The following is a 16,643-nucleotide window of genomic DNA, read 5'->3' as shown; positions in this document are numbered from 1 at the left end:
GCCCTCGCCTAGTATCCTCTATCAAAATTCAGTTCTCTGGGGAGATACAAGAATTCAATTGGGCTGTAAATGATTCCCTTTTACGATGAAAATGGAAACTGGATCCTATTTTTTTTTTTTTGAATTTCATTTTATTTATTTTTTATACAGCAGGTTCTTATTAGTCACCCATTTTATACACATCAGTGTATACATGTCAATCCCAACCTCCCAATTCATCACACCACCACCACCCCTCCTGCCACTTTCCCCCCTTGGTGTCCATACGTTTGTTCTCTACATCTGTGTCTCTATTTCTGCCCTGAAAACCAGTTCATCTGTACCATTTTTCTAGGTTCTACATATATGCGTTAATATACAATATTTGTTTTTTCTCTTTCTGACTTACTTCACACTGTATGGCAGTCTCTAGATCCATCCACGTCTCTACAAATGACCCAATTTCGTTCCTTTTTATGGCTGAGTAATATTCCATTGTATATATGTACCACATCTTCTTTATCCATTCATCTGTCGATGGGCATTTAGGTTGCTTCCATAACCTGGCTATTGTAAATAGTGCTGCAATGAACATTGGGGTGTGTGTCTTTTTGAATTACGGTTTTCTCTGGGTATATGCCCAGTAGTGGGTCATATGGTAATTCTATTTTTAGTTTTTTAAGGAACCTCCATACTGTTCTCCATAGTGGCTGTATCAATTTACATTCCCACCCACAGTGCAAGAGGGCTCCATTTTCTCCACACTCTCTCCAGCATTTATTGTTTGTAGATTTTCTGATGATGCCCATTCTAACTGGTGTGAGGTAATACCTCATTGTACTGGATCCTATTTAATGAACTTTTCAATAGTGGTTTACCAGCTTTTGTGTCAGGCACATATACATCTGCATACATAGAAATTTCACACATAGAAAGCAGCTCACATACAGTTTAAAAGAATATTAATAACATAATTATTCCTCATATATATGCATCAAGGGTTTTCTCACTATTGTTTGCATCATTAGTAAAATCTCTGTGCACAGAGATGATGTGTGCTACTCCATCCAGTGCATGAATTAATTCGTTAATCAAGTGATTCCTGAATTCCTACCATGTTCTAAGCTCTATGCTAGATTCTGAGTCTACAGAGCAGAATAAGATACAGCAGCCTCTACCCTCAAGGATCTCACAGTTGTGGGGAAGAGGCATATAAATAGCATAGGTAAATAAAAATGCAGTGGGAAGTGGGCAAAGATTTTTTCAAACAGGACACAAAAAGCAGGGACCATAAAGAAAAAGATTGATAAATGGAACTTAAAATCAAGAACCACTCTTCATCAAAAGACATTAAGAGGGCTTCCCTGGTGGCGCAGTGGTTGAGAGTCCACCTGCCGATGCAGGGGACTCGGGTTCGTGCCCTGGTCCGGGAAGATCCCACATGCCGCGAAGCGGCTGGGCGCGTGAGCCATGGCCGCTGAGCCTGCGCGTCCGGGGCCTGTGCTCTGCGGCGGGAGAGGCCACAACGGTGAGAGGCCCGCGTACCGCAAAAAAAAAAAAAAAAGACATTAAGAGAGTGAAAAAGCAAACTATAGACAGGAGAAAACATTTATAATACATATATCTGACAAGCGTCTCATGCCTGGAATTAAGAATGTTTACAAACCAGTGAAGAAGACAAAGAACCAGTAAAAACTGGGCAAAACAACTTGAGCAGGCACTTCTCAAATGGCCAATAAGTATATGAAAAGCTCTAACTCATCGTGAAAATGCAAATTAAAACCACAGTGAGATACTACCAAACACATAACCGAATGGCTTAAATTAAAAATGTTGATGAGAATGTAAAGCAATTGGAACATTGCTGGTGGGAGTGTAAGTTAGTAGGACCCCTTTGGTTAAATGTTTGGCAATATCATTTACCAAAATTAAATATTCACCTACCCTATGACCCAGCAATTCCAATCTGAGGTATAACCCGGCAAAGGAAAATGATGGAATTTGGCTTTAACACCTTAAAGTGCCAAACTTAGTTGGGGCTGGTGAGGGCAACTTTAAGTCCTGTTCCTTAGGGTAAATTTGTGACAATTAATTCAATGATTAATCTGATGAACAAGAGCCTTCTTTTAGAAACTATATGCTTGCAATAAAGTTTTACTAAGTAAGGCCAGCTTAGGTCAAATTCTTCATTCCCCTGTGGTAAGCCCTCTATGGCCACAGAGGCCTGGTTACTGCCATGAAAGAACTAAACATTACCTTCTTACAGATATGTTAATAATATCAGAATTTGGCTCTATTGGAGACACAGCTACTAGTTATCACTTGGTTGGTGATATTTCTAGGGAAAAGTAAATGGGAGTCTAGGGTGGGCACAAATTAAGAATGGGGCCTGGGTGGGAAAACAATTTGCCTAATGCCATAAAAGGCTTCCCATGGCCGAAAGGCTTGCGAAAACAGGATAGACAGATGTCCCATTCTGGGGGATATTGAGAGGTTTGGAGGTGGGATTTGAGCAAGGAATAGAGCAAGTTGAGAAAATGGAATTCACTGGTAGAGGGAAAGGGAAAAGATAAGGACAATCAGGCCAGTGTTTCCCAAATAAGAGTGACAGACTAATCAGCTTCCTCGTGGGTGGGCTTCAACTTTGACTGACAGCTGACTAAACAAGAGTGCACATTTTCCTCAATTGGAGAGAGAAAAAAAGGAAGATAAGTGATGTTGAAAGAGTTGCCATTTATACCAGTCCACTGAAGAGGAAGTTTGGGATTTTTTCCTTTTTTCTTCATCAGTATAAAAATATTACGAACTTCAACCCACTCAAGTTAGGCTTCCATCTCCAACATCACATTGAAACTGTTCTTGGTCTCCAATGATTTCTTGTGTCTAATGAACACTTGGCCCCTAGGAAGAATTAGAGAGTTGGCCACTAGATGCTTTTTGAACATTCTCACTCTTGGCTCCCTTGACAACCCACTCTGGTGTTTCTTCTCCCTCACTGGCCTCACCTCCTAGACGGGGCCTCTTCCTGTTGGTGATCTCCAGGCCTGGGTTCTGGGCCCTCTTCTTTGACTTTCTTCTGAGTGACCTCATTCTTTCTCATGGCACTGAACTCTATCTACGGCGCTGATGATTTCTCAAATCTCTAAGTCCAGTTCACCTCTCTTCCTAGCTTCAGAATCACGTGTCCAACTTGCTATACTACACCTGCACTTGGAAGAGCTGCAATTAACACATCCAAAATGATTTCTATCCCACCAAATCTGCTTGATCCCCCATTCCTGCCTCAGGAATGACACTAATACCTATTCATTGCATGAAACTTGAGTCATTCTTTATTTCTCCTTCCCTCATTGCCCCACATCTAATCCAACAGTTAAGTCTTTAAATTTCTACCTTAAAATGCATCTCTAATCTGTATACTACTTCCCAGTTCCATTGCCATGACGCTGGTCCAGGCAATTTCCGTTTTGTACCCTGATCATTGCAATAGTCTCTACTCTTGCTCTTTTGCAATCCACCCTCCACACAATAATGGCTTCTTGTTATACTCTATATGAACACTATATGAACTCCTTACTGGGCCTAATAAGGTGTTGTATGATCTGGCTTTTACACATTTTATGCCACTCCCTTTGCTCACTACATGCAAGACACGTTGGCCTTCTCTCAATACCTCGGATACATCAAAAACTTTCCTGCTCCACAGCCTCTGCATTTGTTGTTCTCCTTGGAAGTTTTCCTCCTACTCTTAGTATGGGACACCTTCTTTTCATCCTTCAGGTGTCAGTCTAAATGTTAACTCCCCAACATCCTATTTAAAGCAGAATTCTCTACTGGCTCCTTTTCCAGTTTTGTTCATAGTGTTTGAATCAAATCTATATTTTTTTATTTGTTTACTATCTGTATTCCTAACTAAAAAGAAAGTTCTTTGAGGGCAGGGGCTGTGTCTGTTTTGCTCATCATGGTCTCTCATAACTCCTGGTTTTTCTCCCATTAATTTAGTAATTACTTTTTTCCTTCACTTGTTTAAGCTGAGTCCTTAGTCGTTAGTCACTGCTGATCTGAAAGACTAGACACTGCTTGAACTGCCAATATGTCAAATACAGAATCTTACTTTCCTTACAAGGCTAGCTAACCCAGTGATTTCATGAATAGTTCAACCAACATTTATAGAGCATTTATCATGAACGTTCAACATGTTAACTAAGAGCAGAGAAGAAGCTAACAAACATTTACCCTTGACAACCGGACTATGAACTAACCTTTTTCAATAAATACTACAGTGTGCTAAACATGAGAATATGAAAGCAAGCAAACCTGAATTGTATTAACAAAAGTAGTATCCAGAGTCTTACCTCACAAAAACAATAATGCAAGAAAACTAATACTGAAAAGTTTTTGATTTTATTTCCAAGATCAAATATTACAACAGGACATTTACATGTATTTATAAAAAAATGCAGCAGTTGAATTTATAGATCAGAGGTTTCCTTGAGTTTGGTCCCTCTCTCAGCACAGTGAGCTGATGTCTTCAAAAGACTTCCCTCCCTCCCCAACCCCAAATGTCCCACCGCCCCCCTCCCCAATTCAAGTTGCAATATCAATATAAAGCAACTGGGTACAACACAGCAAGAATATTCACAATTTGGTACAGCCAAAACCAGAGGATCACCAACTGAGAGAAAGATCCTCATTTTAGAAATTATTTACCTATAGATTATGTGTATCTATAGATATATCACACCCAGTTATCTAAGATTTCCCTGGTTTTAGAGCAAGTGGAAGTTCCATTGAGTCTTAGCCAGCAGTTACAGCTCTGCTTTATCTAACGGCTTGTTTTTCTCCTCCTACAAGTTTAGATTTTCTACGGCCTCCATATGTCTTCAGATTTAAGGCTTTCCCTAGCACCTTTATTATCACTTACTAGAAATACAGGAGGGTCTCTAGTGTGTCTTGAACAAAAAAATTTAGTGGATGATCCAGTTGCCCCTTTCTCACACGGCCCAAAGCCTTCTTCCCACTCTTGAGAAGAACTGCAGAAATAAATGATATCTCCTAGCACCACGGGATTAAAGCCCAGAAAACTGAGAACTATACATATGTGCATTTTAGGGAACACTTGCCAGAAACATTACAATAGAAGCACTGTCTCTGTCCATTATCTTCTTGGATTCAATAACAAAGTTACACTACAGATTAAATTTAGAGCCTGTCCTGCATTAAGAATGCAAATCTCACTAAGACCACCACTTTATCCAGAATAAGGTGAGTACACAAACATCCCAGGGAATTTCTAAACACTGTGAGAAACTGCTTGAGAACACTAAAGCAAATACCCTAAGTTGACTTCACTCAAGCCCCCAACCCACCCCCATCCCTATCCCCAAATTTCATTCCTTGGTTAAACTTCTCTGAATAAGATGGGAAGTGAGGTTTGGAAAATGACATGGAAAATGTTTAAAAAACACAGTTAGTGAAGACATGCCAGAATTGGACATCCCAGATGATTCAGAACGCATTGTTCAAACTAAATTCATACAAAGCATGCACAGAAGCCTACAAACACTCCTGAGTGTTTCCATGGAACAATCAATACCTACTTTGTTTCTTAAAGGGTTAAAAAAAAAAAGACACCAGATGCTTAGAAGTTGTTAACAATCAAAGGGAAAACCATTCTAGAAAGAAAGATTCTTAAGAGTGAATAAAATTGTGTCTAAAATTCATGCCAAAGCTTGGCTGGAAGCCCCTCAAAGTCTAAGTATTGTGGTAGCATCAACTGGTACTCATTTCTCTACATTTAAGACTAGAGGATTATCTCATAGCTTTACTGTCTGTTTCCCAGCAAGTTTTAAATACGCTTTCCAAACCGAAGTGACAAACCGAGGAAAGTAACAAGGCCCAAGTCCCCCAACAGGTAAGATAAACAGCCCCTACAAACTTCCTACGCATTAACTGAAAAGTGGAGGTCACATACTCCTTTCATTCTAATTAGCATGTAAGAGGGGATTTTCTGGTGGCAATGGTCACTCCACATGAGGTTTAACTTACAGGGCAATGAATTATCAAAAAGCTACTGTTAAGAGCATCTGATTATCAGTGTCAAAAACCTATTTATATTTTGAATCACACCATTTATTGATATTTTCCATTATTAAGAACACAGAAGCTTTGAGAAAAGCATACTATAAAGCCATTTTGTTGAAAACAGAAAGATATCCAACTGAGCATCAACATTCCAATGCCATTAACTTGAAATATATCCTGGTGACATGTACTTAAAGTCAGTGACCTTGACAGAGGGGGAAAAAAGCACAATGGCAGGGAATGGCTCCATATCAAGAATTTCTCCCTTATCAGATAAGATGCCCATATTGAGTTTATGAAAAAAGCAAATAGAAAAGATTTTAAGGAAGGGAGAATTCAATTCCAGGTCAGAATTTATCTAATTATTTGAAATGTTTCCCATTTTATTTACCATGTCTAATAAATGAGTGATTCATGGTGGCCCAGTTAGATTAACAACTTCTTTTAATGGAGGTAAAATTTTTCTTATGTTAAGTCCAGCTTATTCTTCCAATTTGTAAACCCAAGTGACCTTATAAGGGATATAAAATCTTAGGGCATTTTGATCTCTGTAGAGGAAATACTATTAGGCAAACAACAAAAATTTGCTGTTTGTTGCAAGAGAATTAAATACAACAAGGCAGCTTTCCATATTTATAGATTAATATTTGATTGTTCTTAGGCAAAATACTACCATCGGTATTTGTATCTCTAATCCTACAAATAAATCTGGTTATCTTTTGAAAATACAGAAATGCTAAATTATGTTTTATTAAAGTAGTTCATATTAGATTGCTCAACTCTACTTTGAGATCATATGTCAAAGCAAGGCCTGTACCAAACACTATCATGTTTATGAGAATGACTGAGATTCTAAGCAATACAACTGCATTCCATAGGCCAAAAAAGGCAGAGGGGTATCATGGAGCTAGCTATTCTATATTTGGAATAAGGATTCTTAGGTAGAGAGAAAATGAGTTATAAAAATGATGTTTGCCTCAAATTCTTTCCTTGTCTATTAATTTATGAAAAATGAAAAATGTTACATATTAAAATTTAGAAATGGAATTTCTTAAACACAGCCAATTTTCATTAAAAATCAAGACATTTTCTGAGAAAAGATGTCAAAAATCAAGAAGAGAATAGAAAAATAAAATAGAAAATTATATTAAAAGATTTTCTAATTTAAGGGTCTCATTATATCCAATAATTTAACCACGAGATCACTTCATGGGAAAACTACCAAGGTCATCATAATCTCTACTGAAAAAAGCTAGATTCTAAGCTGTCTCTCTAGCAGGATTGATACATAGGTGAATCAAAGACCAAAATAGCCATCACTGAAATACCAAATTTCTACATGTCAGGAGAAATCAATGTCAGGCTTGGTGTTCTCTGTTGGTTATTTTCAGTACTAAAGAACATTCTTACCACCATTCTAAAATGTGTACAGTGCAATACTAAACTGCATGGTGAGGCAGTAACTAAAATGCTAAGCAAGGCAAATCAATGAAGTTGAATATTCATAGTACACAGCTGTCTTTAAGTGGTCCTACTGGAAAACTGCCATGTTCACCAGAAGGGTGGATTCTTCTTACTCTCATTTAGTTTTACACAAGACATTACTTATTCATCAACCCCCACCCCATGATTTACTATTGAGTAGTACTACTGAATACTATTTACTCTCTCTCTCTGGCTCCAAATGAAAGAGGGCCAGAGAGAGAATGACACCATGGAGATACACTCTATGGGATAAGAAATATTTTAAAAAGTTGGCCTAATTGGATCTTGAAACACTTGTTTCTGTCAAAACCAAGTGTGACTTCTACAGCTTACACAAATCAATTTCCTAACAATTGCTCAGCCAGTAAAGTGCTTTGTTTAAGTACACATACAAAATAAAATTTAACTCTGGTGTCAGTGAAATATTTGGTTCTCATTACATTTTAGTCATACTCAACACTGATTAGGAACACAGCATTAAGTTTTAGAAGTAATGAATTGTGTTTAAAAGATCATTACTAGATCTGTAACTATTATACTCTCCTTTCTGGAGATTACAGTCATCACAGTAGGGTAGAGCAAGTTACTGGGCAAATGAAACCTGGACACAGGGAAAAAAAAGCAAGAACTGATTAACAAGTATACTTTTAATTACTCTAGGGATAATATATAAAATAAAGGTAAGAGACTAAAAGCATTAAATTTTGGAGTGGAAAGGATTCAGAGATAATCTAATTCAGTGGTCTACAATCTGTAGGTTCCAAGAGTTTCTGCAAAAGGTCTGCAATTCCATATGCACATTTACATTTTCTCCACTTATGGAATTAATGATATTTATACTTAACCCCACAACTCCCCACCACTGCTGAATTTTAAAATTACAAGCCCTTTTACTTGAACAGACTAAGAACTATTGATCTAGTCCAGTTCTCTGTTAATTAGAAGCAGAGCTGTTACCCAAGTACACTTATTGCCTACATATAGTGCCCTTTCTGCATATCATATATAATATATTGTATTATACATTTAATTTGTACCTGGGTATAGAAATTAAATCTTTCCTTCACTTTTCAGTAGCAAGTGGCTCCCTCTGGTATTTTCCTAAGTATCCAAGTGAGATCCCTGCTAGCTAAAATCTTTAATCCTGGAATCAATAATTCTTTCCTACTTGGGTACTAGTTATGCCTTACTGTTAAAACATCATGCCCTAAATCTAGTAGTTACAAAAGGTGGAACTAAAGAATACAGGTAAGTCAAAATAAAATCTGAGCCACAGTGTTTGCCACTTTCCAGTTTTATTTTCCTAACTAAAGCCTACACTATTCTTTACCCTTTCTAAACTTCTATTGTAATTATGGTTCAGTCTCAAAAAGGTAAGCATTTACATATTCTCCTATTATCTCAAGTGTAGTGTGTCTCTCCAACTGGATAAAACAGGCAGGAACCAGATCTTGGATTTCAAGATTTTTCCAACTTTGATTAAGGACTCAAATAATTGTTAACTTATAGAATCAAGGAAGTAGAATTTTATAGGAGATTTAAAAATATACACATAGAAGTTTCAATAATCTAATACAGATGGGATATAGAAAAGATAATTGTATCTTTTCTGAGAAATGGTTAAAAATTTGATAAAATTCTTTTTTATCCTTTCCATTTTTTCTTGGCAAATAATGCCATAGTTATTTTCCTCTTACATTTTCATCACTGTATCATTTTAAAAAAGCAATCAGTAATCTGCCCCTCAAAATAACAGTGTAAATAAGAATTTATAGGCATAGCACAAATCTCACAAGCTTTAAGGAAAAAAATCAAATGATAACTTACAGAGCCAAACAATGCGAAGATAACCTTTTGAGCAAATTGATTCCTATTGCAGGAGACTACAGCATGGGAGTGAAAAGCATGAATGCCAATTTTGATTTTGCCACTTACTTACTAGCTGTGACATCCTGAACAAGTTCTCTGCACTTCAATTTTCTTCCTTATCTATAAAATGGGGGAAATATCCATTTGGTAGAGTTCTTAGGGAGATTAAAGGAGAAAATGCACATAAAGTACTTCGCACATTAGTTACTCAAAATTAGTTCCCTGTTCTTCCCTCATTTAGCTGTTCTCTTCTCTGGTTCCTTCCTAAATCAAATTCAAAAGACTTCCTGTTACCTTTCCCCTGCTAGTTTTCATTTCATCTCTTTATATTTGTCTCCTGTCATTTACTCTCAAAGTCTATCTTGTTCTTTTCCTCCTTACCTTTTAAGATCTCTCTCAAGCTGTTTCCAATACCTACAAGGAATGACTATTTTTACCTATCTTACTAACTTCATTTTATCTATTCAATAAAACCTCTCCTCCAAAGAGCTAAGGAATTTGCAGAAGAAATAAGACATACTACCTAAGTGGATTAAGTTCTTGAACAAAGCACAATCCATACTCTTCTTGGGTACAATCCATAATGCCTCCCCCATGGGCCTCTATATCAAGGCCAGGATAATTACACTCCTGCCTCAAAATAAAATAAAATCCTCTAATCTTGTACTCTAAACACTCCAGTTTTATCTAAGTTGGATCAGTATCTCATGCCCTATCTCTTTGATATGCTTACTTATATCACTTTGATGTGGTCATCTCACAGTAATCGAAGTTGAAAAAGTCACTTTGGTTTCTCATAAATGGATATGCCAGGGCTGAGCTTATCAGAAAGAACTACATCTTATCATTAACGAACATGTTGTCTCAAGTTCTCTAGATATGTTTTATAAAAAGAAACTAGTAGGTAAAAGAATGAAACAGAATCCTATGGGGAAAATTCTTGACTTCATATTTTTGACAGATTTGGACTTTAGCTGTGACTTTGCCGAGTGGAGATAGGTGCCATGACAGCACCAACACTGAGCATAACCTCATTTCTTACCCTGTGCCTCCCTGAATTTCTAGATTTCTGACCTTGTCTACAACCAACAATTTTTTTACCCTCTAATGCACCTTTGTATATAGCTCTTTTCTTCAGATAGCAAGTATATTATCCAATTTCAGAGATACAACTGAGGAATTAACATGAAAACCATGCCTCCTCACTAAATCAGAAGCTGCTAGTTAGCCTCGAGAGCCTATAAAAAAAACACCGAAGTGGTATTACTCAGTCACCAATCTAAAGAGAGAACTTTGACTCAAGGTATAAATGAAATTGTAATTATATAAATATATTTATAAATATTTATACAATTATATACTTATACATAAGCACTTACACAGACTTAGAAAAAAATGTAAGAACATTAATTCAATAGGACTCACTGAAGAATAAACAGAATTTTCCATGATTTCCTTGAGGAGATACATAACTCATTCTTTAGAGAGGGTCCCTCAAAGTCCAACCATTAGAAACTGTATTCGCTAATTGTGTACTAGCAAAAACAAGCATGTTTTTTTTTTTTTAATCCCCTAGTTGCCAAGAGAGTGATCTTAAAGTAGATGGGAACCTAAAGGTCTCTGAGCAATAGCAATTTATGTTCCTCAAGCAGAAGAATCAGTCAATCTAAACCCCAATTGACAAAATACGTTCATTCTGTATTATGGTTTTATAACAAGTTAAAGTTCTGATTTTTGCCACCAGAGTTACTACTACCCCTTCAGAGGACTCTAAAGCTCAAAATAAGAATCGAGCATAATGTGAAGCTGATAAGTCAAATCATATTATATAGATTCAAGATGGCCTCTTCTAAATAATACTGAAAAAAGCATTCATCAACTATAATTTGAATGTGGCTTTTGTTGGCAGAAAAAACCCACATCTGAAGATTACTGGTAATCTTCCCCACCTCCCTTACTAAATGTTGTCTTATGAATTGATTTTAAAGGTCTTCTACTTAGAGAGGTTTTCAGTTTTGATACCTTTTGCAAGAAACAGCATGAGGAATTAGGCTCATTCAGTCACCAGAGCCTTTTAGAGACTGTTCCAACCAAGGGTAAAAAATGAATCATTACTTCTAACCAAAGGAACATGGTTAGCAACTCTCAGCTGCATCTTTTCTTTTTCCCCTGGGGCATACATTAAGTATGCCTTAAAGTACATAGGACAATCAATAACCATAGTGGTTACAACTACAAGCCACTGTACTCATGATTATTGAACATCTGCCTTCCTACAGATCACTTGTGGACCCAAACAATGGAAGGGCCAAAGGAACTATTATGCTGCACTGGCAAGAACAGCAAGCACCTTCCTATCCCAGTCACCACAATATGCTCACGAAATGTCCATTCCAGGACTAGCAGGATCAAGATAGTTTATAGAGTAATAAAGAAAGCTGTCTCAGGCTAGGATATTGAAAGCCACCCCATGCTACTCACCCTAGTTTAACATTCTTTCTGTCAATAACACATATCATGGAAACAATTCTAGCTGGGAAGATGGGAATCCTTTGAAAAAAATTTTAAATATGATGAGCAATAATTATAAAGGACGCTTTTTCCATGTAAACAAAACCCTGGACACTGTTACACGATTATTTCCTACATGAATAATAAAACAAAACATGTGTTAGAGAATTTCCTCTCCCTACTAAACATGGGGCTTACAGAAAAAGGAGGCTGCTCTTATTCTGAATCTAGCCATTCCTTTACCAAAGGAGTCTGAGGAGTAACATTATCATTTGATCCCAAAAAAGTGCTGTGTAAGAGACCACTTATTGGAACATACATTTCCTGCTGCCAGTACTAGGAGGTCTTATCCTAACACTTCCATTTGGTCACCAGATTAGGTAAGAAAGAGAGAAAAGTAGGAAAAAGAAGAAAATGGGAGAAGAGAGAAAAAGAGGGGTGGGGTGGGGTATGTGAGACTGATTATAGGAGAGAACAAGAAATAAAAGAGAAGGCAGGTGACTTGCTTGCCCAACTTTGGCTCTATGGTCCTATGAGCCAAAATACATACTCAGTGACATGGTATCTCACAGAAAAAGGGAAAAAAAGGGGTAAGCTGAGAGAGGTCAGGCCATGATGTTAATTTCTTTCCTGTACAAAGACAGTCTCTTGAGGACAAAGGCCTGCCTCCTGTAATGTAATATCATAGTCCAGATGAGAGAGTTTCCTTCGAGGAAAGTTGGTGAGAAGTTCAAAACGTTCATTTGGATATCCTTTAGATTGGACATGCTTCACCAAAGCCTATGAAAAATAACAGAAAGACAAAGCTGTTAGATGGAAACAAAAAGAAAGAGCATATTGAAGAATTAAAAATATAACATTCATTTTAAAATCAGATAAAAGTTTAAGTTATTCTTTCAGATAATTGAAGCTTACTCTTATGGAAGGGCCAATATAACCCTCTGGATGGGGAGATACTAAACCTGCACCCAATAATTTAGAGCCATTAAGTGATACTGAAATATACAGGGTTATTACTGTCTCTCCAATAAACAAACCCAATTTCTTCCCTGGTGGTGCAGTGGTTAAGAAGCTGCCTGACAATGCAGGGGACACGGGTTCGAGCCCTGGTCCAGGAAGATCCCACATGCCGCGGAGCAACTAAACCTGTGTGCCACAACTACTGAGCCTGTACTCTAGAGCCCGCAAGCCACAACTACTGAGCCCTTGTGCCACAACAACTGAAGCCATGTGCCTAGAGCCCGTGCTCCGCAACAAGAGAATCCATCACAATGAGAAGCCCACGCACCACAATGAAGAGTAGCCCCCGCTCACCACAACTAGAGAAAGCCTGTGCAGCAATGAAGACCCAAAGCAGCCATAAATAAATAAATAAATAAAAATAAAGTTCCCTTAAAAAAAAAATAAAAAAACTGTTGTCCTAATTTTTAAACATTTTATCAGTTTTCCTTCTTTCTATTTATCAGGGAAGATATGTCGTTCATCCTATCTTGTCACCTGTGCATTGAATCCCTTCTTGTCATCTCAGAAACTGTGCCACCATGGAATACCACTCTTTTACAGGTATCTTCAACATCTTCTCTGCAGATACCTCCCATAAGACTTAAACATGCTCAGTCTCTCCTTCGATCATCTTTTCCCCTCTGATTACTGCTCACTCCCCACTCTAGCTTCACAACCAACCTTCTCAAAAAAGTGGTCTATACTTGTTGTATTCATTGTCTCATCTCCCATTCCTTTCCAATTACTAGACTAGGGAGACAGTCTGGATATTAGCACCAGAGGCCAGAGCCTACTTGCATTCAAGTCACAGTCTTCAAGATTCTAATTATTTTTAGCCACAGCAAATGGCCAGGTATGAACACCTGACTCAAGGAGGATCCATTCATAGGCTAATCTAAGCAAGTCAGACTCATTCTCTTTTCTAGAAGTTGAAAAATATGGAGGGAGGGCCCATCAGCTGTTGACTCTGGAGGAAAAGGCCCTCAAAGCACCGGTACGACAGACTATGTACAAGCTGTTTTGCAAACAAAAGCCACCAGAATACAGAGAGAAGAATGGTATGAAGTAGAGAATCACAAGGGGAAAACCCAACAGGCCCCACAAGAGAAACACACAGGAAAATAGTCTTGGTTCTTAACTACTTTGCAGTTCCAGCTACTAGGAAACCCAGGAGGCCCCTCTACAGTCTTCAAATAACCCCACTCCCCTTTTCCAGGTAATAATTTCAGTTGGGTTTCTATTACATGCAGCCATGGAACAGAAATGCCTTGGCTACAATGGACTATGTGAGTTGCCCAAGATAATTTGGGAAGGAAATAAAGCAGTTGGAATTAAGATTCACCACAGTGAAGTTTCCAGTTAGAGGTCAGACCTAACACATATTTCAAAGAATCATCAAGCTAATTATGCCAATTAGTTTTTCTGCTTCGAGTAAATGCTTCCAATTAGATATACTTACTAGTAGTTTAGCTTGCTCTGGAAGAGTGATTTGTTCCCTTTTTCCATCTGGATACCGCAACATCAGCTGTGCTTTTGGTCCTAAAGGAAGGGTTAAAAAATATATAGAGAGATATAGCTGCTTAAGATAGAAGACTAATTTAAACAAATAAACAAATCCCTTCAGTAATATTCAAGTATTAAGTAAAGGAAATCTAAAATGTAACCCACCATTTACATCAATGCCCTCCACTATTCCATCTGATTTTTCAGGTGACATCTCCAATATTTCTGAATCCATCGCTGGCAATCCTTGGTGGTTTGTGGCTGTTCCAGGCTCAGTTCTGGCAGGGGGCTCAGTCAGTGACCTTCTGTTCTCCTCTTTTCTATGCCCCAAATCTTTGTGGGGAGACTTTCTAGACTTGGCAAGATTCTCTATCTCCTCCTCCTCATCAGAGCCACAAACGGATATGAACTCCTCACTGCCAGAAAAAAGTTCAGATTCAGATTCTTCATCTGAGCGGCTATCCTGTTTTGTCTGTGTGGAATCAAAATGTGTCTCCTGCAAGGAGGCTCTGATGGCAGCTTCTAGCTGGCTGTCTTCACTTGCATCTATAAGACTCTCCTGCAAGATGCAGTCATAAAACATGGGTAGAAAGAAAAAGAAAACAGTTAAACCCAAAAATAATCAAGTCAAATAGGGCACAGGAAATGTAACAGCTTGCCATTATTATTTTCTGCTGGATGTATCTCTTCTATTAAATTTTAAGCTATTTGAGGGCAACAACTTTGTCTTACACAGCCAAGTTGGAATGGAATTTTAAAAACAAAAATAAAAACTGTCATACCATCTGGCACAATGATTGCAAGCACAAGATTTGGTGGTAGGGGAGAGGAATCAAGAAAACAATTTATTCCTTGCCCAGAACAAGACATGAATTAAGATTTCAAATATAAAACCAAAACATCAGTATTTAAAATGACTAAACACAGAGAAAGATGTCTATCTTGCTTACCATTGTATACTTCAACTAGCCCTGCTTTGGCGCACAGAAGGGTATCAATCAATCAATAACTCAGTAATGATCATTTTTCAAAAAATCTAACAGTCAGATCTTTAACATTCAAAACAAAACACCGCAAAAAAAAATATGAAAAAACAACTATATTTTCCCAAGCTTAATTTCAATGAAGGTTTTCACTGTGATCATGAAAAACAATTTTCAATAGCTTTTGCCTTGGAAAAGTTCTAATGTCACAGGTTTCACTAAACTTATTGAGTCACAAAATATGAATTGCTTGAATGGAACTTATTTAGATCCTAACTCAAAACAAATTATACAAAAAAAATTTTTTATGATAGCCAAAAATTGAACACTGGATACCTTATAATATAAAGGAACTACTGTTAATTTTTAGAGGTTATGTTAATGGTACTGTGACTGTTTTTTAAAAATAAAAAGAACCTTTATCTTTTAAAGATACATGCCAAAGTATTTAATGAATGAAACAATGAATTCTGAGATTTGATTCAAAATAATGCACAAAGGATGGGGTATAACTGTAATAAGACTGGCCACATGTTGTTAATTATTGAAATCAGTTAATGGATACACAGAAGCTCAATAAATTCCTTGTACTTAAAAATTTTCCACCATAAAAAGTTTAGGTTGCTAACAAAAAACTAAAGGACCCTCAATTTGGCTTTCCCTATCTGCCAATCATATAGCAAAAAACTTTTTTAAATTTTAAAGAAACTTAAGGCTAATTTACCACCAAAAAAAACAAAAACAAAAAGCAAGTAGATGTGCCCATGTGACCTGCAATGGCTTAGGTGAACTGCAGGTTTATAATAATGATATTGCATAACGTGTAGCTTGATTTTTAAAGACTGCTGCCATGGTAGACACTGCTGGCTTCCCACCCAACATTCTTTCTCCTCTGAATCCTTACTTACAGAATCCTAATTATGTCTATAAATGAAATATGTCCCACTAAAAAATTCTATTTACCAGTTCCCCTTGCAGCTAAAAAAAATTGTGGAATGGAACTAAAGCAGCACTTACAGAGAAAGTATAGAACTAAATGCCTACATTAGAAAAGAAAGTCTCAAATTAATAACTAAATTTCCATCTTAAATTAAAAAGTACCCCATACGAAAAAAATTAAATTAAACTCAAACCATGCAGAAGGAAAAAGGACAGAAATCAACCAATAACTTAGGAAACAAAAGAAAAATCAATGAAACCCAAAGCTGGGTTTTTAAAAAGTCAATA

The 16,643-nt window shown here is 37.1% G+C and overlaps 1 protein-coding gene across 6 annotated transcripts in view; it reads right to left on the bottom strand.

Annotated features, from left to right (window-relative positions):
* Nucleotides 1-4,364: 4,364 nt before the first annotated feature.
* Nucleotides 4,365-16,643, bottom strand: part of UBXN7 (UBX domain protein 7) — a 67,508-nt gene continuing 55,229 nt past the window's right edge. For all 6 annotated transcript variants that reach the window (XM_049710350.1, XM_033403792.2, XM_033403795.2 and 3 more), the window contains 3 exons: nucleotides 14,599-14,992; nucleotides 14,390-14,469; nucleotides 4,365-12,708 (listed from right to left, as the gene is read on the bottom strand). In XM_049710350.1, the coding sequence (XP_049566307.1) occupies nucleotides 12,547-12,708; nucleotides 14,390-14,469; nucleotides 14,599-14,992 (636 nt within the window). In that variant the 3' untranslated portion in view covers nucleotides 4,365-12,546. The remainder of the gene's footprint in view (nucleotides 12,709-14,389; nucleotides 14,470-14,598; nucleotides 14,993-16,643) is intronic.

This window comes from Orcinus orca, chromosome 5 (genome assembly GCF_937001465.1).
Source record: "Orcinus orca chromosome 5, mOrcOrc1.1, whole genome shotgun sequence".
NCBI lineage: Eukaryota > Metazoa > Chordata > Mammalia > Artiodactyla > Delphinidae > Orcinus > Orcinus orca.
This window is presented reverse-complemented; position numbering and strand designations above follow the sequence as displayed.